The 21,449-nt window shown below is 44.4% G+C and overlaps 1 protein-coding gene and 1 long non-coding RNA gene across 4 annotated transcripts; one reads left to right on the top strand and one right to left on the bottom strand.

The window, feature by feature from the left end:
- Positions 1 to 5,018: 5,018 nt before the first annotated feature.
- LOC122871989 (ALK and LTK ligand 2-like) lies at positions 5,019 to 18,285 on the bottom strand. 3 transcript variants are annotated; one of them, XM_044187649.1, is made up of 6 exons: positions 18,155 to 18,285; positions 11,337 to 11,583; positions 9,877 to 9,990; positions 8,761 to 8,841; positions 7,671 to 7,750; positions 5,019 to 6,133 (listed from the first exon to the last, which is right to left on the bottom strand). In XM_044187649.1, the coding sequence occupies exons 2-5, from the start codon at positions 11,575 to 11,577 to the stop codon at positions 7,686 to 7,688; spliced, it is 501 nt and encodes a 166-aa protein (XP_044043584.1). In that variant the 5' UTR covers positions 11,578 to 11,583; positions 18,155 to 18,285; the 3' UTR covers positions 5,019 to 6,133; positions 7,671 to 7,685. The 3 variants fall into 3 exon arrangements, with proteins under 3 accessions (XP_044043584.1, XP_044043583.1, XP_044043585.1); XM_044187648.1 differs by lacking the exon at positions 18,155 to 18,285 and adding an exon at positions 12,216 to 12,806; XM_044187650.1 differs by lacking the exon at positions 18,155 to 18,285 and adding an exon at positions 12,216 to 12,789 and having other exon boundaries at positions 9,937 to 9,990.
- On the top strand, positions 8,766 to 18,735 carry LOC122872028. The gene is made up of 3 exons (XR_006376991.1): positions 8,766 to 8,916; positions 18,193 to 18,330; positions 18,509 to 18,735. It is a non-coding gene; the product is annotated as an uncharacterized LOC122872028 (long non-coding RNA).
- Positions 18,736 to 21,449: the final 2,714 nt, after the last annotated feature.

Genomic DNA, 21,449 nt, shown 5'->3' with positions numbered 1-21,449 from the left:
CCAAGTCCTCCAGTTCTCTAGGACTGCTTTTTGTCCTACATGTGTGTCCCGCATCACCTGAGGGAACTCTGCGGTATCTCAGTGGGCAAATCAGGACACAACTACTATTAACGTCTGGTATCTGCGACAATTAGTGACAGACTTTTAACGAACCTGTACCGCGCACACAGAAACCACAACGTTACCTGTCACTGCTCCGGTCTGGATCGTGCTGGCCACGCCCCCGAGCTGTCAATCAAACATCCCCTCCCAGGTATGTAAGACACGCGCGTGTGTGCGTGTTCCTGTGTATGAAGGTACAGGAATGTGTTTATTTAAAGTGTGTGTGTGTTGGGATGTAGACAGTAGCAGTACAGACGGAGATTCAGGTGTAATTCATCACAGGTTAGTCATTACCTGCCACAGCTGTTAGTCACCTCGCTGCACTGCTCCTCCTACACTGCTTCTATTGTTTCTACTGTCATTTTATATAACTGTACCTTCAATAACTTCATTTCAAACCAGTATCCACAGTACTTTATGTTCCAATGTTGTTAACTGTTATTACCCAACTCTCTCACTAACAGCCACGTGCAACTTTAAAATCACCTCAACGCCTCAATAAATAAAGAAATCCAGAGCAGAGAATGATTTCATTACACTGAAAATGTCCCGAAAGCTGAGCTGAAGGCCCAAAAGATATGATTGGTTTGGTTATGAAGCTATAACGTAGCTGTCTGCTAAATGGTGGCTTGTTGTTAGCTGAACATTAGCAACCACTGACCTAGTTGTTTATGGAGTTATAGCGCAGCATTAGCTATTGATGTGGACTAACACTGCATTAAGTCAATAAAGCTAGTGTTAAAGTTAGCATTCATATGTCGTTAATTTAGCTAACATGAGAAAATTGAATGCTGACATTGGCTAACAACTTAAATTGCTCATATTCAGTTAAGTCTATAACACAAGCTAATATTTGCTAAAATTAGCATTCAGCCACATATGACTTTATGTCCATATTGTGGTTATTGTTAGGCTAACATTAGCTTATGTAAATATTCAATATGTTGAGCTAATGCTTCTATATTAGCAATAGTAGCATTAGCTTGTGTCAGCTAACATTAGCATTCAGGAACAAAGCATTAGCTGTATTATATATTCATCTACACTAGGTCCATTATGCTAGCTAATGTTAGCAATCATTCAACAACAAAAACTACGGTCCATAGCATAGATAGTTTTAGGCTAAAATAAGCTAACATTAACTAGCATTTTGTTACTGACTGCTAACATTAGCTGACATCACTAACAGTGTGCTATTTGGTAATGCACTTGCATAATTACGTAAGCTAATTTTAGCATCACATAACAGTTAACTACATTATGGATCTATGTGGCTGAATGCTAACTTTAGCAAAACATTAGGTAGCTTTATTGATTTAACTGAATATGCAATACAGCTCAATACTAACATGCTAAAATTAGCATCATCATTAAAGACTATTATTCACTGAGATAAATATGTCATTTGCCATTAAAGTGCCTCATTCTTTAATTTGTTTACAGGAAACGTTTTAAGATACTTTTTAATATATGACATGTGAATCTTACAATAACCCACATTCCCGATATTGTCTGGTAACATAATTGTTGTTCAAAATGGCAATTAATAAAACAGACAAACATCTTTAATTTGATCCTTTTACAGTGTTTATTTGTGAATTTCCTCTAAAAGCAAAGTTAATTCAGTTTAAAAACAAGAGTAGGATGAGGAAGAGATTAAAAAAATAGGAAACAGTGAGAAGAAAATAGGTTAAAAGGAAAATAAAATCTGCCCTCTGTGCAGTCATGTGGACTGTGGGAAGTCAGGATTTATTCCTATAATATCATGTGAAAGCAGACTGGTTTGATTCCCAACCCTCTGCTGAACTCTGTCATAGAGAAACACATTCATCAGGAACAAATCAGCCGTTTATGTCTGTGGAGATGTGCGCTGCGAACGGGATGGCCGAGGCCGACGAAATGTGCGCAGCTCCGTGGCATTTTCGTTTCTGAAGGCCCCGAGATAAACAAAGTGAAGTTTGTGCTGTTGGTGCATTGCTTTGTTTCTTTGTGTGTCATAACCACCGACTCCTGCTAATAAAAACCTTGCTTCATAGCACTGCCAGCGGGTAGAAACTCCACAGGGTCCCTTTGAGTATCAGGTTATCTCAGGAAAACAAGGTCAGCAAGCTGTTAAAGCAAGAAAACAACTTCATTTGAATAAACTCATTATATTTCAGGTCGGTGTTTTTGGATTTATGTTTTGGTTGAGTCTTAGCGCGAGTCATTTCCAGCTGTTTTCATCAAACAAGCTGTAAAAACCCGCAGCTGCTGAACATAGCGGCGCATCTAGCTGCTGAACATAGCGGTGCATCTAGCTGCTGAACATAGCGGAGCATCTAGCTGCTGAACATAGCGGCGCATCTAGCTGCTGAACATAGCGGAGCATCTAGCTGCTGAACATAGCGGCGCATCTAGCTGCTGAACATAGCGGCGCATCTAGCTGCTGAACATAGCGGCGCATCTAGCTGCTGAACATAGCGGCGCATCTAGCTGCTGAACATAGCGGCGCATCTAGCTGCTGAACATAGCGGCGCATCTAGCTGCTGAAGAACCAGGTGTTTCCCTCAGGAGACCGAACAGAGCGCTGACGGAGAGAAGACCGGACCGACGTCCATCAGGAGACACAAACTTGCCTCCTGACGAAGCGTCGCGTCGCTCTGCAGCTGCTGGAGACGGAAACGAGCAGCTGTTTCCTGACACAAACAACTCAAAGGACGCGATGCTTTCTCACTAAATCGTTTTGGGCGCAATCGTGCGATGTCTGCGCTGAGGGCGGCGCTGTCGGTTAGTTCACGTGTTCGGCTGACGAAGACGTTCCAGGTGAAGGAAGCAAAGGTGATTCTGGCCCACTCAACAGATGACATAGGTGTGCGTGTGTGTGTGTTTGTGTGTGTGTGTTTGCAGTCCGACCAGCTCTGCTGCAGTTTTGGCAACAACTTGCATTCATCTAATCACACACACACACACACACACACACACACACACTCACTTTTGACAGTTTGCTTAATTACTATGAAATGACTGTAAGCGATATTTTAGCAGCATCGAGCCAAAGACAGACAGACAGATCATTACCTCGTTAAAAGGAATTCTGGGTAATTACGTCTAGGCTATTGTTACTACAGCTGCATGTTTTGACTGCAACAGTCACCACAGTCACTTCTTTCTTTAGAAATCACCACTAAACAAGAAACTAATGACTGAATTATTGGACTTTTCGAACTTAAATTTCACTTTAAACAGCTTTAAAATGTTTTCCAAACTGCGCGAGTGAGCGTGTTTTCGTGGCTGCACCGTTCAGTCAAATGGAAATACACATTCCCCAACATTCAGGCCACCGTGTCCCCGCTGGCGTTAAAAATAAAGTTCTGCTGGTTTGAAGAGGTCGAGCTTTTTGTCTTCATAGCAGAAAGGAAACATTCACTTTAGACGTGAAGCTGTGCGGCGGCAGCCAAAGTCAACAGTGCTGCTATGTGGTTCACCCTGTCGGAGACAGACTCAACCAGACACCGGGTGCACTAAGCTGTCTTGGCCTTGGCTTCTTCAACGGGACTAATTGTGGCATTCAAGTGCATTTACTCGAGTATTGTAGTATTTCCATCGTACTTTTTACTCCACTACGTTTGTCTGACAGCTTTAGTGGCTGAAAACTGGATCCAGGAAGTCTCGCTTCATATTAAGTGGGGCAGACAACCATGGGCAAAAACCACGGCGCTCCATCTTCAGGATCGACTCCAGGTCTTCATCGGGGGCGGCTTCAGTTACTTTACAGATCACAGTGTTTCAGCCCCTTCCTGTCCAGTGAAAACCTCGTATCTCCAGGTGTTTGTGACGAGCTGAAGGATGAAGAGTTTCCTTCATGTGCTGAGGAAACTCTCCTCCTCCTGAAGCTGAATAAACCCTTTAACCCCCCCTCGGATCAGCTGGGAAACGCATCGTCACAGAGCTGAAAACAGGCTGTTTCTCTGATACGTGGTTCTCACAGGACGGCGACGCTGCAAACACCTGATGATCTTATAGACCATGATGCATTGCTGCAGGTTAAACTACCCAACAGGATGTAAAGCAGTTAAAATGAGCTCAACCTGAAACATCTGCAGCAGTAAAATGCAACACACACATGAATGCAGCAGGAATATGAATCCAGAAACATCAGATATAATAAACACTGACAGGAAGCGTTTTACTGCACAGGGACGACTCTCACTTTAACTACATGTTGCTGATGATACTTCAGACTTTTACTGCAGTAAAGGATGTGAACACTTCTTCCACCTGTTTGCATCCCATCACAGTTGATACCACTGATGTGTCACCTCTGCATAAAGCAGTTTACTGTTCACTAATGTGCTGCTAATGCTAACGCAGCAGCTTCTATTGCTGCTGTTTCACCTAGTGAGGCTTTTATTGTGAAGCAGCCGCAGGAAACGCACCTCCGCCACAGTTCGTCTAACAGCCGGCTGCAGAAAGCAAAAACACGCTAAAACGAGACCATTTCCCTTTAGAAGAGTAACTGTTAGTCTGGGCCTCGGATGAAACCAGACCAGACGTATTAAGACATCTTGAACTCGACTTAGTGACAGCATCGTGTTCGCAGATCTCTGATATTAACTTATCATTATTATTATTATTATTATTGCTACGGATAGAAATAGTGGACAAAAGTATGAAAATAAGACCCAAGTTGTAATAAACTGGAATTATCCATCGACTTGTCCTTTAGGTGTTTGTTACACTGAGAGATCATATAATAAACAGTTTATAAAGAATTTGGTTGTATGTGAAAACTGAATTTTCTTTTTCTCCAAACTTCCCAGTTTCCAGGACTTTATATATATATAATTCAAGGCTTTCCAGGTTATTCGGGAGGCATGGATTTAACAGCTACACAGTGAAGAAACAGCAGAATAAAAAGCCTTAATTTGGGAAAAATATATATCAAATGTGTGTCTTTATTCCTCTTTCAGTATGTACATATTGCACATGGAGCGGCAGCGTAAACAATATAAATACACTGGAATATTACTATAATTATCAGTTATTATTATGCGTCATGTAACATTAAACACATTCAGCGTCTCTGATGTTTCTGTCGCACAGGACGGCAGAACAAAAGGCAACAAAACGCTGTTAATCAGAGGATTTGTCCGTTTATTTCCTCCGTGTTTTAAGCGTCCGTCGTCCAAAATAACACAAAAACCAAAACACTGTTGTCCTGCGAGAACGAGAAGAAGACATTCGGCCCCAGATGAAAGTTTCCAGATCAAATCTGCGATCCACCTCGATTCAGCTCGCTGTTTTCCAGAAGCTGCATCATCAGGAGGACGCTCACCTGAGAAAAACAGAAATGCAGCTTCTTCTCAGTCTGAATGTGAGAAGAGACGATGAAGACGGGCCTCCGGTCGGTGTGGCGTTCAGCAGAGTCGAGTCCAGCAGGACAGAGCGAGAGGGAGGAAGAATCTAGTAGAGAAGATGTTTTGACAACAAGACTGTGGATGAGTAGTCGAAGAGATTAGAGTCTAGTGAAGGCAAGTCGACTAGAGGCCTGAGCTGTGACAGGAGGAAGAGGAGGAGTTAGAGTCGAGCAGTAAAAAGAGGATTTAAATCAAGCAGAGCTGAACTAAACTGAGTACGACTGAGTGGGATGAAGTTGAGTCAAGATGAGTAGACTAACGCCAAAATCAGACTACACAACGCTTTAGTCTTTTGAGATCAGATCGTGAGTCGAGTTTCCGTCCAAACACATTTCAACAAAATGTGCAGAAAATGGCGAAAAGAAAACGCGAAGGAATGCTGGTTTCCGTCCACTCCTGTCGGCGGAGGTCCTTCTTCAGTCGGCGCCGAGCTGAGTTTAGTAGAGCGCAGCAGAGCAGGGGGGGTCATTCAGGAGAGGGCCGAGCAGAAAACCGCATCCTGGTCGCTGGTCGCGCAGCAACGTCGTCTGGCTGCAGTAGATAACTCGGAGTAGTTTCTGTTGGCTGTCGGTCGACGGCCCTCGTTAAGATGCCCCACCCTCCTCGTGGTCACGGCGACACTTCCTGTCCAGAGGCTGTTACAAGAGAGATTGAGAAAGAAGAGACAATAAAGTTCAGCTCAGAAACCTTTTACTAAGTCAAACACGGCGCACTGGCCCTTTAAGAAGAAGCCTGGTTTCAGCATCTTGAACTACAACAGAAATGTCCGAATCGAAGCAGCTCCAGAAGCGCTGGGTACTACGTTTCCCATGATGCAACTCTAACGGCGTTATGTACTCTACAGGTTTTACTGCTTGCAATATCAACAGGTTCTACGGGCCACTGTCTTCAGGTTCTGTGGGTTCTGTAAACCGCAGTTTTTCAGGTTGTACAGGCTCTATAAAGCTACAGATTACCGATTCTAGACTCTACAAGTTCCACATGTTCTACAAGACTGACAGACTCTCTGCTCTAAGGGTTCTACAAACTATACAGAGTCCACATCCTACAGGTTCTATCAGAGACTTTAAGTTCTACAGGTTTTATAAACTCTCTGTAGTTTTATTGTCTCTGCAAGCATCTGCAGCATTAAAGAAGCCACATGTTCTACAGGTTATAAAGAGTCCACAAGTTCCACAGATTCAGGTTCTCTTGGTTCTACCGGTTATATAGAGGCTTTTACCCTACAGGTTGTGTAGTCTCTAGCTCTGGTTCCACGTTGTACAGACTATGTTGTACAGGTTCTACTGACCTTAGATGCTACAGGTTCTACAGTCTTTACACCCAAAGGATCTACAGACATTGGGTTTAAGATGTTCTACAGAGTATATGTTCTACGTGATCTACTGACCTGGTTTTATGGACTCTATAATCAACAGGGTCTATTCACTCAAGGTTCTGCAGGTTCTATAGACTCTGTAGAACCCGCTCAACAGGTTTTACAGACTATGTTCTACAGCAATGGCTCCCATCGTGGGTCTGGACCACCCCAAGTTGTCACAACGCATGCATGACGGGCCTGATGGGGGATTTGGAACCACAGGTTTTCTAGACTCAGTGTTTCTTCAGGTTCTCCTGGTTCTCTGCAGACTCTGTGGTTCTGCCTGATCATTTAGTCTCTGTCAGGAGTTTTTCGGGTTATTTACTGACTGAACAATCGTCACATTGTGTTGTAGCTGTTTATGCTCTTCTTCTATGGTCTCCATAGAGACCGCTGCTCGCCGGCAGCGGGGCCCTGCGCTCTGAACGAGGTCAGATAACGAAGCTGATGCTCCATTTTAGGAATTTTGGGTCGGTCCTCTGCAGTGTGACTGGCAACACCAGGAACAACAAACATTCCCTCATGTATGAAACATGTTGTTGTTACCAGACTTTCAGGCCTAAAGCCGATAAAGTCGCTGTTGGGAATATTTTCCCGTCATTCATCCGTAATATTTGTTCTGCCTGCTCTGACCTTTGACCTCTGTACATTTGGTCCCTGCTGGTTCAGGACTCAGATCTGTGTGGTTTTAGTCTACAGGAGGAAGAAATCACAGTAGCGTTCATAATAAAAAGGTCCAGAGAGCCCGGACATGATGGCACGACGTGTATATTTTGGTCTGTATACGCAAATGTGATCAAACGGCGTCTTACCGTCTCTCGGTCCGTTTATCTCTCCATACAGCGAGGGCTGTTGGCCAATCGAATCAACAGACGAGCACACCTTTTATAATCTGCGGGAGGGCAAAACAACACAGCATGTTTACCTGCGGTTAGAAAACAGGTTCGCTTTTCTAAAAACAGACACAATCTACAGCTGGAGTCTCACACGGCCCAGGATGTGTTTAGCCTAGCTTAGCACAAAGACTGGAGGCAGGTGGAAACTGCTAGCCTGGAGCTGCAGTTTAAATGTCCCACCTGGCTTGTTGTAGCAGGAAAAGCACAAGTGGAAGTAATAAAAGTAATGATTCTGTTGCAACAGTTAGTACAGAGCACTGCAGCAACTACTGATGTTTAAAACCTGGAACTAAAAAGATCTTTTTAAGCTTAAATTCACTGCACATGTCTCGCCCCCAGTTACAAGCACATCTGCAGCCGCTCTGCGAGAAATGCGTGACACGAGAACGCACGCTAGGTGGTTTAACGAAACTAAACACTAAACACTTTACAGTGTACTCCGTTACTTTCCTGCTACAACACAAGCTAACGGCAGCCAATAAGCTGTCAGATTTCTGTAAACAACAGCAGAACAAGTTTGAACCTTCACAGCTTCTGTAACTTTCACCTTCAACGGGAAAACCTGCTGCTGCATGAACGGGCCACACACACACACACGCACGCACACACACACACACACGCACACACACACACACACACACACAGAAGAAATCAGGTCAGAGTTATTTCACTGGACGTCGGTTCGATTCCCTTCAGTGTTACTGTGTCGTGTTGCTGCAGGAGGTTGTTTCAGATCAAAAACAGGATAAGACTTGTTTTAACACACACACACACACACACACACACACACACACACACACGCACACACATTTTGTTCACACATACACTCACTCTCTCCAAGATAAACACAGTGCGATATGCATGATTTAAGATCATAAGAGCTGCTGTTCTGACACGATTACACCGATAACACAGTGTGTGTGTGTGTGTGTGTGTGTGTGTGTGTGTGTGTGTGTGTGTGTGTGTGTGTGTGTGTGTGCATGTGTGTGTGTGTGTGTGTACTCACAGGCAGGTATTGTGCAGTCTCTGGTGTTGTGGTACAGTCTGTAGAAATGTTTTCTGCACTTTGGGTTGAAGTAAAGAGGACCTGAGGACAGAACGAAACGCTTCAGAATACTGGACTCTGATTGGACGGAAGGTGTGACACAGACACAGTTTTGAGGTACTTGTACTTTACTTGAGTATTTCCATTTTATGCCACGTTGTACTTCTGCTCCGCCGCATCTCAGAGGGAACTGTTGCGCTTTTTACTGCGTTTCTCTGACGCTTGAAGTTTTACAACGTTAAAATGCCCTCACGGTATTCGTTAATTGTACGTGTTTTTGATAACACTCGTGTACTTTTACTAAAGGGACGTTTTGAATTCAGGACTTCACACATCCTGTCTCCCACAAACAGTGAACGCTGGTGTCTTTTAATCGCGGCCGCCATCTTTTTCTGAACTTAAAGTAGTTTCAGTCGCCAGAAAACGGCCTTACGTGTGTTCAAAAGACTTCACGCTGACATTTTAAAATCCCACTGAGCTCAAATGTGAAGTGAGACGAGCAGTTTGACAACGTTAAGGACCAGCTTGTTTCTCTCAGAGCTTTCACCCGCAGTTTTATTGGTCTTCATCGGTGGATCAGCTGCGATGAAGACCATGAGACGCAGCTGTCGAAAAAGCCAGTAAGTGAAGTGTTTTTCTTTTTTCGTGGCGTTAAAGGTTTTTTTGTAAATAATAATAATAAAAATAAACGTGGCGAACAAAACCTTAAAATGCACCGCGCCTCAGAAACTAGACAGGAAGTGAACGGAAAGATGCTAAAAGTCCTTGAGGTCTAACGAACGCGTGCTGAACGCAGATTTTGGAATATTTTGAACCCTGTACTGTTTACATGTTTACTAGCTGCCACTCTTCTTCTTCACTGCGTCTCCTGGCGTGCTGCGGCCCCCTGTGGCTCCGCCCCCTCGCCGCGTACGGACAGTATACACCTATAGTTCCTACTTTACCTTCTCGTGCCTCCCCATTCTGAAACCACACCTACACCCTCGCACATCTCCCCACTACGACTTTAAATACGCTTCAGTCTAAACACCTCAGTGCCGCGGGAGCGCTCGCTCTTCGCCTTCAGCGTGGACACACCTGCACAGTTTGCTCCCAGGCTGCATGAGCGGGTCTGTAAGTGGCTGCTGGCGCTCGTACCTGTCAGGTGGTGGAGGAACTTGTCCTTGTGCTGCGGATCTCTGGGGTGGCCCTCTGAAATGAAAACACAACGCTGTTGTTCGATCTGTTGGAGGTCAAACTCCACCCACAGATGGAGAAGACAAACGCTGCAGAAGTTCAAAAGCTCTGGAAAAAGCTAGCAAGTGCACCCGGCTGAGATGCGGTGACCGTCTGATCGCACGTTGCTATGGAGACGGTGAGTCAGCTGCGAGCCTAAAAACAGCAGGATTCTCAGGCAGGTCCTGCAGCACGTGACGCCACCCTCACCTGAGCGTCAGGCTTCCTGTCGGGTTCGCTGGCTGATGACGACGCGACGCTCTAACCTCCATTAGACCTTAAACCTTAAAATAATGAAGGCCTTAAAGCAGACCTGGTACAAGTCAAAGCCACGGGGTCGGGCAACGTCGGCGGGGCCGCCTCGGCCCACAAACGTGGACACTGTGGCCTGCAGGAAAGGTCAGGGGTCATTAAGTTATTAGGAAGCATTAATATTCAGAGATAATCTGACGCGGGTCTGGCCAGCAGGATGGACTACTGAGCCCAGCTACAGGGGCCTAAAGGGTCTGGGGGCCCCTGGGGGGGGGGTTTCTTTGCCCCTGAGCTCATGAGTATCTGCAAACCAAATCCAGTTCAATATTTGTTGATTTTTACCTTCACATTACAGCACGTCTTTAATCACTGACAGAGTCCCTCAGCACAAAACCAGTTCCAGTTCTGCTGCCGGTCCACTAATGTGGATCCACACGTGTTCACAGGCCGAAGCCCCTCCGACGGTTTGGCATCAGCCGGCTGCACTAATGGACCCGAGGAGTTCAAGTGGACTTCAGCTCGGATCCAAACAGCACGAAGCTTTCAGAAACAGGCTGCGTCACTTCTGAACCTCCTCCTTCACTGATTCACTGTTAGTTAAACAAAACGACGTGCGAGCGCCGTTTGCAGCTGCACGGCTCACAGCCGTCTACCAGCTAAATCTCAACCCGGGACTCTCGGGACCTGCTGATCCAGTCTGATCTGCTGATCCAGTCTGATCTGCTGATCGTGCACCTTTGGATCGACCACCGAACAGGAACAGGACTGCAGAACAAATTCAGGACCTTCAGAGTCTAGAAACCACCTCAGACCCATCCCACTCTGATCCCAGGACTGGTTATAAACACTCCTCCCTTCACTGCAGTGACTTTGCAGATTCTGATTATTTACACAAAATGTAATCAACCAAAGAGTTCTGCTGTTTTACAGGTTAGACCACCAGCAGCTGCAGCATCCCAGCACCAACAATCAGAATCCAGACGTTGTTCTGAAACTTTGACTTTAAAAATCTTCTGGTGCTGAAGCTGAATGATTCATGAACTGTGACCGGTTGCGGTCGTGGTACTGACCCGGTCCTTGCTGTGACCTGCCGTCTCTGTCCGGGGTTCTGACTCCGTGTCCGGTGAGTCCCCCCGCCGTCTCAGTCCTCCTCGGGTACCGGCCGACCAGCTCCAGCATGCTGCGGCCCTCCAGACCTCCGTCCGCTCGGGTGCCGGAGCCCCGGAGCAAGGCCGCCGCGGTGCAGCGTCCCGCGGCCAGCAGCAGGACCAGGAGCGCCGACAGGACCGGAAGCCGCGGGAGCAGCATCATGCGGACCTGAGGGAACACAGTTTGGGTTTTTAGAGCTCTCAGCATTAGGTCACTTACTGGAAATGTTCCAGAGCTTTCTCACGGCCTTCATAGAACCCCCCCCCCATCTGCGGATGAAGGCCATGAGATGCAGCTGAAGACTCCGGAAATCTAACTGAACTTAAAGGGATGAACTCATCGATGCTTTGACCTTTAACCTTTTTTTCCAGTTTGGAGCTGCAGCTTCGATATATATCTTAGTTATGCAACGATTCCTGTTTTTATAAAGTCAATTTCTACTTTGTTCCTTTTCTAACTTTATTCCTGCAGAGATCTTCTTCTTCTGCTTGTAATCATAATAATGGCTTTTATTTAAAGGGCAGTCAGTTTCTCTCGCTATCGGCACCAAATTACAGTTTTTAAAAAGACATTTCTCGGAAATCAGGGAGCCGTAAAACAAAGCCTTCAGCAGACTGGTGTCCGTGCGTCCCGCCTGCAGGACTGAAACCTGCGACGCACCGCACCTGCTCTGGATCTAAAATGCGATTTAATTCAAAACTTCAACGCAGATTCAGTTTCAGTTTGAACATTTATAAAGAAACATAAAGTTTTGAAAGTAGCTGCAGTTCTGTGTCTCTGCCTGTGTGAGGGAGAGTTACCTGTCTGCGGCTGTTTTAGCGTCTCAGCGCGCCCCTGCTCCCCGGCGCACCGCGCGCTGATCCCGGGCTCTCCCTCCCGGCTTGTCCCGGTTCGGGGCGACTCCCCGAGGAGGTGGATTTCTTCTTTTGTTTCGCTTTTGTGTCTTTTTGTGTTTTATTATCCCGGGTTATTCTCGATCCGAGCCGCGTGCCGAGCGCCGGGGCCCCGTGGCATCTTAGACCGGCGCGGGTCACTGGTGGAGCGCGTGGAGCTGAGGAAGCACCTTCATCATCTTCATCAGCAGCCGGTCCTTCCGGCAGCAGCCGTCAGAGAGCTGGACGGGTTCATGCCTTTGCTCTGCGGACCGAAGAGAAGACTTCCAGTCCGGTCCAGAGAGACACTCTTGCGTCCAATTAAAGCCGCGCGTGGCACAGGACGACCTGCAGCTCCGCGTCTCTATTCTAATATAATATATCGATCAGGCTGATCAGGTGTGTCTGCAGCGCGCGCTCCTTCTCCTCCTCTTTCCTCTGTGGAAATAATCATCCGTCTCTCCACACGCGCGACTCTGCCAGATTACGGAAATACAGGAGGAGGAGGAGGAGGAGGAGGAGGAGGAGGTGATGCGTGCGTGTTTGTGTAAGCGGACAGCTAACGTGTACACACACACACACACACACACACACACACACACACACACTAAAAGAGTTTGACAGATCAGAGTTGCAGCCTGTTGCGTTCAGCGATGCACCACTCCCTCTTAGTGGAAAGAAAGAAAAATGCTTCCTGCTCTTCTTCCCTCCTCGTTTAATGAGTTTATTTCATATATTATAATATATATATATATATATATATATATATATATATAAATTTAATATAATACATTTTCAAAATATATGCAGCCGTGAATAGAACAGAACTGCATTGAACAAACTGTAATTTTGCATCATTGTTACACATTATTTTTAGTGATCGGGTTTCTACACAGATCACTGAGAGTCTCCCAGGAGGTTTGAGGAGGTTTCAGGGGTTCCCCAGGATTTGTCTGGTTTCTGGCAGATTGTGGTGGGGCCCCTGTGCAGAAATCAGCTGTGGGCCTCTATTGAGCCCCTGAGTTTTGTAGGAGTTACATTTATATTTGACATTTCTGCACCTCTCCAATTAAGTCCAGTATTAATGTTTAGGGTGAATGCAGGAAGTAGTGGGTTCTTTATGTAGTGAAGCCTGAAGTTGGGGTGGTGGGGAGTGTAGCACCTGCGATTTCGAGTTTGTATCCTGTCAAAAACCTACAGTTCGCCTCTTTATTAACTGTGACCATTACCTTTCCCTTACCTTAACTAAGTGTTTGAGTTGCATAAACGTAACCATACCTCACTTGCCGTACCCGCAGTCTTTCCCTGACCAACCACACAGTAGTTGTCCTGCACAAATATTGTAGAATTTAAAAAATGTTGTGATTGGATGCGAAAAAAAAACGTGGTAATTGAACATAAAGTGGGGTACTAAGTGGCTCTTTAAGACCCTTATTATTTCAGATTATACCCTGCGTTGGTGGTGCAATTCTCCAAGCAAATTTGCAAATTAAATTAAATTACCACAAACTGCCTTTGGGGTACCTGAAGGTCTGGGACCCTGGCACAGTCGCCCTTGCTCGGTTGGTAATCCTGCCTTGCTTGAAGAGTTACCTGAAATTGAGAGGGTTTCAACGAAGCTTAGGTTCTTTGAGGAGATTTTCTGGTATTTGTAAGGAGGCTCAAGGGTTCCTCAGAGGTTTCAGTGGTTGTGCAGAAGGCAAGAGTCTTAAAGGAGGTTCTGGAGGTCCAGAAAGATGTTCCTTATTTCAAGTTTCAAGTATTCTTAAGCAGGTTTTAGAGACTGGTTTTTGAGGTTGTTCTAAGGTGCCTTTGGAACAGGTTCCACGGGTTATTTAGAGGGTCTTTAAGGAGATTGCACTGGTCGTACAAAAAGTCTCCAGGGGCAGAAGTCTTAAATGAGGTTCTGGAGATCCAACAAGATGTTCTGTTGGCTACTGAGGAGGTTCTAAGCAGTCCAAAGCAGGTTTTTGGGGCTCTTGAAGAGGAGTCAGGAGTTTCCCTTGAGATCCTTCAGAGATTCTTGAGGAGGTTGTGGGAGGTTTCAGGGATCTATGAAGATGTTCTAGAGGTAATTTAGAGAGTTTCAGGGACTCTTCAGCAAAATTCAGGAGTCTTTGACGGGTCTTTGAGGAGATTCCACGAGTCTTTGGGGATGGAGAGGTGTCCAGGCAGTCACTGAAGCAATATTTAACAGTGGTTGAGGAGGTTCCTGAAAGGTTTTTCTGGGTTTGAGCTCCTTAAATAGTTTATCAGAGGCTGTTAAAGTGGTCCAGGCATCCATGAGAAGGTTCAGAGGTCAGATTGCAGGTTTGTTGTCTGTAAGGGATTCATTGTGACTTTTAATGGGTTCCTAAGGTTTTGAGGAGGTTCCAGTGGTTATACAGAAGGTTCTGGAGGTCCAAAAGATGTTCCTCAGGATATGTTAGGAATTCCTAAGTTTGGAGGTCTGCCTTCATGGGAGGTTCCAGAGGTCTCGGAGGAGGTTGGTACCAGATTAAAAAAAGGAACTATTTAATATGACAACAGATCAACAGGGAGAGAGAAGGTTGTTTATGAGAATAATGACTTCAAACCAAGATGGAAGCACGCAACAAGACAACTTCACACAGTAATGTATTAAATTAATTCTAAAACACTACAAGACAACATAAGCAGGAATCATTCAACACAGAGAAGGTACACAAGTTATCACTGTACAACAACAAAAGGTAACTGAACACTGCATAACAACAGTGAGTAATGCGGACTGGGAACCAGCCAAACTGTCAGAAGTTTAGAATTAAAACACACACAGTCTTCCTGTTGATGTGAATGGCGGCCTGTTCTCACAGTTCCACCCTTATTTGTTCATCTGCTGTATCACATATCAAATCACTCAGCTGCTCTAAATGTGTGAGAGTGTGTTGGATTGTAAATGTAAACACATTTGCACATTAGTGTGGAAGAGTGGTGATTTACTGGGAATCAGGCTTTATCAGGAATGTATGTGGGGACACTGCCAGGTCGTATGTATCTGTATATACAGCATTTATGTACATGTGTGAGTACATGCATGCATGTGAGCATTCATGTTTTTTAAACCTGTATTTATACAGGATTTAAGGGGAGGTTTGCAGAGGAATGACTCCCTGTATCTCAAAGTGGAGGCTGTTTATTCATGCAGGTCACTGCAGTGCCGACAAAGTTTTCTCATGGCCATTAACTCCACTTTGTACATATCCAGGCCTGTACCACAGTCCTGTAGCATTTATCACATGCCCTACTTTGGAACGTCTCCAAGACCCTCTGGAACCTCCCCCAAGAGCCCATTATATGGCCTTAAGAACACTTTAAACCTTTTTAAAACTCATCAGCCCCTGATATCTCCTAAGGGACCTCTGGACCCTCCTTCAGGAGGACATCTCCAGGACCTCCCCAAGGATCCCTGGAACCCTTTTTAAAGCAACCCAGAACCTGAAGACTCATGAGTCATAAGACTCATTATTCTACTCTGAAATCTCAAAAACTTCATTCAGCACCTCCAGATCCCCTTCAAGAACCTCTCAAACTATCTCAGTGATCTTTCCCAAACCTCTGGATCCTCTTTAAGGTTCCCTGGAACCCTCTTAAAGGCCCACGGGAACTTGGAGAACCACTGAAATGTCTTAAAAGACCCAATGAAGATACTTCCATTCTCATAAGCTTGAAGATCTCTGGAACATCCTTTAACACCTCTGGATCTTCTTTCGAGAATCTCTGGGCTCCTGAACTCCTTAAAATTTGTGGTGTGGTATTTGTTACATGCCCTGTTAACAGGGAACGTCTCCAGGTATTTCTGAAACCTCCCCTAAAAGCACCTTAAATGTTCTTAAGAACCCTTTAAACCTCTTTAACCTCCTCAAACTCTGGAACCTCCTAGGCAACCCCTGATCCCTCCTCTTCCCTCTGGAACCTCTGGACTTCTACAATCTCCTAAAATATGACTGAAACCTCCTGAAGAGTCTCTGGAATCACCTTCAATGCCCCTGAAACCTGGAAAACCATTAAAATGTCTTTTTTTCTTAAAGACCCATGGGAAAACCCCATCAGAACTTCTGGAGCCTTCACAAGAACCTCTAGATCCTTTGGGATCCCCAGAACTAGTGCCCTGGAACCTGGAGGACCACTGAAATATCAGGAACCTACTCATGAGCAAGCTTGCTGGAGAATCTCTGGAACTTCCTTCAGCACCTCTGGAACCTCTTCACGAAACTCTCAAACTTTCTAAAAGACCCTGAAAACCTTCTGTCGGCCTTCACAAGAACCTCTGGAACCTCTTTCAATAACCCTTGTACACTGTAGAACCTAATCATGAGCCACAGACCTCAGCTGAGAAGCTCTGGAACCAACGTCAGCATGTTGGGAACTTTTTAAAGAACCTCTGGACTTTCTCAAAGACCCTGGAAACCACATCAGAATATCTAGTCGCTTCACAATAATCCTACGGATTCCTGAGACCCTTTTAGTCACTCTGGAACCTGGAGAACCACGGAAATCTCTTTAAAGATCCAGTTAACCTACTCAAGAGCAGGGAACCATTTTCAGCAGCACTGGAACCTCTTCAAGGACCTCTGAAAGTCTCTCAAGGACCCCCAAAACCTACAGAATGCTGCAATGCTTGTTTTGTCCAACCAACAGTCCAAACCTTTAAATTATTTTGATTAATCAGCTGATCAATTCAGCTGTACTTGTATAAACTGTTGGGTAGTTTAATCTATAACAAAACATATTTTTACAATCTCTTCATATAAGTAAAGCCGTCAGATAAATGTAGTGAAGTAAAAAGTACAATATTTGCCTCTGATCAGTAGAAAGTGGCACAAAGACTCACATTTGTTAACAGAATAAACAAGATGAAAACATGTTAGCGGTGGTGCGGTTCCACTGCGATGAGATTTAAGAAAAACTAAACACACAGTCGCTGAAAGCGTTCCGTTCTGCCAGGTTCACTTAGTGTTATCATTCCACGCACACACATCTGCTGTCAGCAAACTGTTACCACGACGACAGAAAAGCACACACACACACACAAACAAAGCATTTACCCAAATTCTTAACCACACGTGATAAAGTGAAAAGCCAAAACAACACCAGGTGTGTGCAGGTGTGAAATGAGTGATCTCTCCCTTTCTGATCACAGTGATTTCTGGCCTTGTTTCAATAATAATATCTTCTTTTGTGAACTTGTTGCACTGCAGACCATCACAGGCTTTCATTTTTAACAAACTAACAATGAACACCGAAGAGGAGACTGAATCAGAGTATGCCACTACAGAATAACAAAATAAGAAAGAAAGAAAAACGAAAACAAAATCACTGATGTTTTTGGCTCAACAATCAGACAATTAAAACCTCTGAGACTTCTTAATGACACAGATTAAACACATACTGGGTTCATAGGTCAGACGGGGTCGTGGTAAACTATGTGTTCATGAAGTCTCGGAGATTCTGGAAATGTTTGAACCAAGGGCGCTGGAAGTGGGGGGTCCAAGGGGCCATTGTCCCCTCCACTTTATGCCCCATAGCACATTCCTTTTAAGTTGCAAATTACTGTATCAAATATACTGGAACACTTAAGGTACAAAGATGTTTCAATCATTCCTGTCCACTAAGAAATTAGGTAAAATAAAGCAGGCAAACATAAAACACGAATAATATTTACACTAATCCAATCAAAGAGAACATATCACACCAATCAAAGGCATACAGTGTACACTGCAACCAATAAACTTGTTTCAGTGCTGTGAAGTGTTGAGGTTTCATGCAAGCACAGTTTGGAAATGAACTGAGCTCTATCTGTTTGCTTGTTTTCCCCCCGAAATAAAGTTTGTTGTTAAATACGTTACCTGAATCTTTTTCTTTTCTTCACTATCTTCTTTATGAGAGAGGACCAGTTGACATGCCGCTGCAACAGACGCAACTGCTGCAAAGCGAAATGGCGCTTACGCCCATCGGCGAAACCTATTCGGCACGTGCAGACAACCAGCCAGAAAACACACGTTTAGAAAGTTCACGTGAATTGGTAATTGTTCATCTGAAGTCTTCGGTATATCTACGGTTACACCCCTCCCCCCTCCCACTTCTGAAATTAATCCATCGCCCTTGGTCTGTACACTCAGAGTTTAAAACATTACAGCTGTCTAAATCTGTCTAATCTTAAGTCTTAATGATTAACCCTCTCTGTGTGTGTTTTCGGGCAGATCTGAAGCCTCAGCACCAAATTAACCACCATGCAGCTGCTCGATGTCCTCGCCCGGCAGCCACACGTGTCCTGGTTTCAGTCCTCAACCAGGCATAAATAAAAAGCCTCATAAATAAAATGTCTTGTGTCTTGCTTCTCAGAGCTTGAAAGGAAAAACATAATAATAAAAATAATAACCACTTGATATTCTGTTATTCCTCCAGGACAGACACACTGCTGCATCATCCTGACAATACGGATATTTGTCTGACTGTTTCATCTGACCTCTTCCACTCGAAAACATATTCGCAGCTCCTGGCAGTTTGAGGAACAAACTGTTTATTTGTTCTCTCGGATATCTCAGTTAGGACAGTGAGATGGGGGATTTTATAGCAGTTCATTAAAGACTAAACTACTGAGCAAAACTAATGTGAGCGGTAATCAATCTGTCAGCCAGGCACCAAGTTTGTAGTGCTATTTGTTTAAGTACTGGAGCAAACGTATGACCGTGGACATGCGTGCACGTGCACAGTTAAGTTGTGGCTCGTTTCACAGGTTATGTAACCACTGTAACATGTAACCTATGTTAGCAAGTTTACATAAATTAGTAAACTATAACTGAGCACACGATCAAATGTTACTGACTTTATGAATAGTTTCATCATGTTGAGAATATTATGTGGTAGTCAGTCCAACATCTAACATTAGCTAAGTAGTTAGAATTAGGCAATACCGTGGATGTTGTAGCTTGTAATAGCGTGGCATTAAGTAACATAGGCGAATGAACACAAGTAGTTTGTGTTTGAATGATTTCATTTACTTGTGCCGAGCAAATGAAGCCGCATTCAAAATTTATTCTGAGCAAAAGTTGCAGTGCAGGCAGAGTAGAAGCCAACCCATTAGCTAGCCCGAGGTGGGTGTGGGCCTGGTGCCAAGTCATTTTTTAATCGTTATTTAACCAAAGTTACATCATCGTAAACTTTTACCATTTTAGCTGCTCCAAAAAATTTAAAGATTCAAACAGATTATGCAAACTGCGAATATTCTATTGCCTCACTTGGAGAAAAAAAGTGGCAGAGCCTCGTTCCGGTGCGCTCCGGCAGCACTACACCTGTGGCAGGCACAGGTTCATGAAAACTTTTTAGAGAGTAAGCAAGACCATAATGGGTGGGTGTAGGAAGTAAGATAAGAACCCTCTGGAACCTCCTTCACAACCCTTAAACCCACTCACTGTTTCTTTGAACCTCATTGAGAACCATAAAAAAGTCATCTGAATCCTTTAAACCTCCTCAAAAGCCTCTGGAACACATTCCTGAGCACCTAAAATCTCATTAAGAACCCTTCAAACCCTCTCAAGAACCTTTGTAACCTCCTCATGGACCCCCTGAACCTGATCAAGAATCTTTAGAACATCCAAATAACCTCTCAGATTTCTTCAAGGACCTCTGACACTTCCTAATGAATCCTTAAAAAAAATTCAAGAGATTCTAAAAATTCCTCATAGACCCCTAGGAACATCATCTGGAACCACCACAACCTCCTAGGTGACACATCAAGTAGTTCTTAAACCTTCTTAAAGACTCCTGGAACATCCTGAAGAACTTCTGCAACCTATTCAGAACCTCTGGAACATCCCCACAAACATCTGGCACAAGAACATTTGAGGTACCCCAAAGAACGTCTTAAATCTCATTCAAGTGGAAGTCTCAACAAGAACACTTTATAGCTTATTTGAACCTTTGGAAAGTCCTCAGAACATCTGGAACATCCCCAAGAACCTCTTAAACCTTGTTAAAGACCCCTAAAATCTGCACAAGAACTGAACAAACAGTAAACTCCTCAGAGCCCCTTGAACATCCCCAATAACCACCAAACCAAACCTAACCTTTTGCACCTTCTCAAATATATCTGAAACCTTATCAAAAACCTTTGGAACCTTTTCAGAAGCTCTGAAACATCATGAATTTCTAGGACCTCCCAAAGGACCTATTGAACTTCATCAAGAACCTGTAATCTGCACAAGAGTCCATTAAACGTTCTCAACAACCTCTGGAACTTCCTCTGAACTTGTGAAAGATCTTAAACATCTGTGGAACCTACTCAAGGACTTCTGGAACATCACTAAGAACCACATACACCTTCTAAAAGGATCTCAGAAATCTCTTCAAAAACCCTTTAGATCTTCTGAAAAACTTATGGCACCTTATCAAGAACCTCTGGAACCTCCTCAGAGCCTTTGAAACATGTCTATGAATGTCTGGAACCTCTTCAAGAATTTCCAGGACACTCTCAAGAACCTCTTAAATCTTGTTAAAGTTTGTTAAGGACAAATTAAATCTGCACAAGAACCCTTTAAACCCTCTCAACAATATATGAATCCTCCTCAAAACCTAAGGAGGTTGTTAAAGACGCCTGAAATCTCCCCAGGAACCCTTCAGAAACTGTAAAGAACCTTGGGGATATCCCCAAGAACCTCTTAAACCTCATCAAAGGCTCCTGAAATCTTTTGAAGAACCCTTTATACCTCTGGAATCTCCTCACATCCATGCATGCAAAACTAAAAACACAGCCAAGACTGAGAGGAGGCAGCACCTGACAGACTGAACTGAAGCAGTGATTGAACAGTTTTCAATCCACAGCACCACTCAGTGGTCAAAGATACAAACTGCACCCTGATTGTGATATTCATTGTGTTTTGCCCTCGAGAGCTGATGGGAAGTTCTTGCTTTGACTTCAATAATTGGGGAAGTGAAACATGCTTGAAAGTTCCAGGTTATGGAATATATAGAAAAATGTCTCCTGTGACTGATATCTGACATATTAGATTGTCAATACTGATGCCTCAATGTTAGAGCAGCATTTTACTGTTGTAGCTGCTCGAGGTGGAGATAGTTTTAACTACTTCAGTACACTTAGCTAGTTTAAGCCAGTGGTTCCCAACGTAGGGGTCGGGCCCCTCC

This window comes from Siniperca chuatsi, linkage group LG24 (assembly GCF_020085105.1).
Source record: "Siniperca chuatsi isolate FFG_IHB_CAS linkage group LG24, ASM2008510v1, whole genome shotgun sequence".
Classification (NCBI taxonomy): domain Eukaryota; kingdom Metazoa; phylum Chordata; class Actinopteri; order Centrarchiformes; family Sinipercidae; genus Siniperca; species Siniperca chuatsi.
Note: the sequence above shows the minus strand (reverse complement) of the source record. Positions and strands in the feature narration are given on the sequence as shown.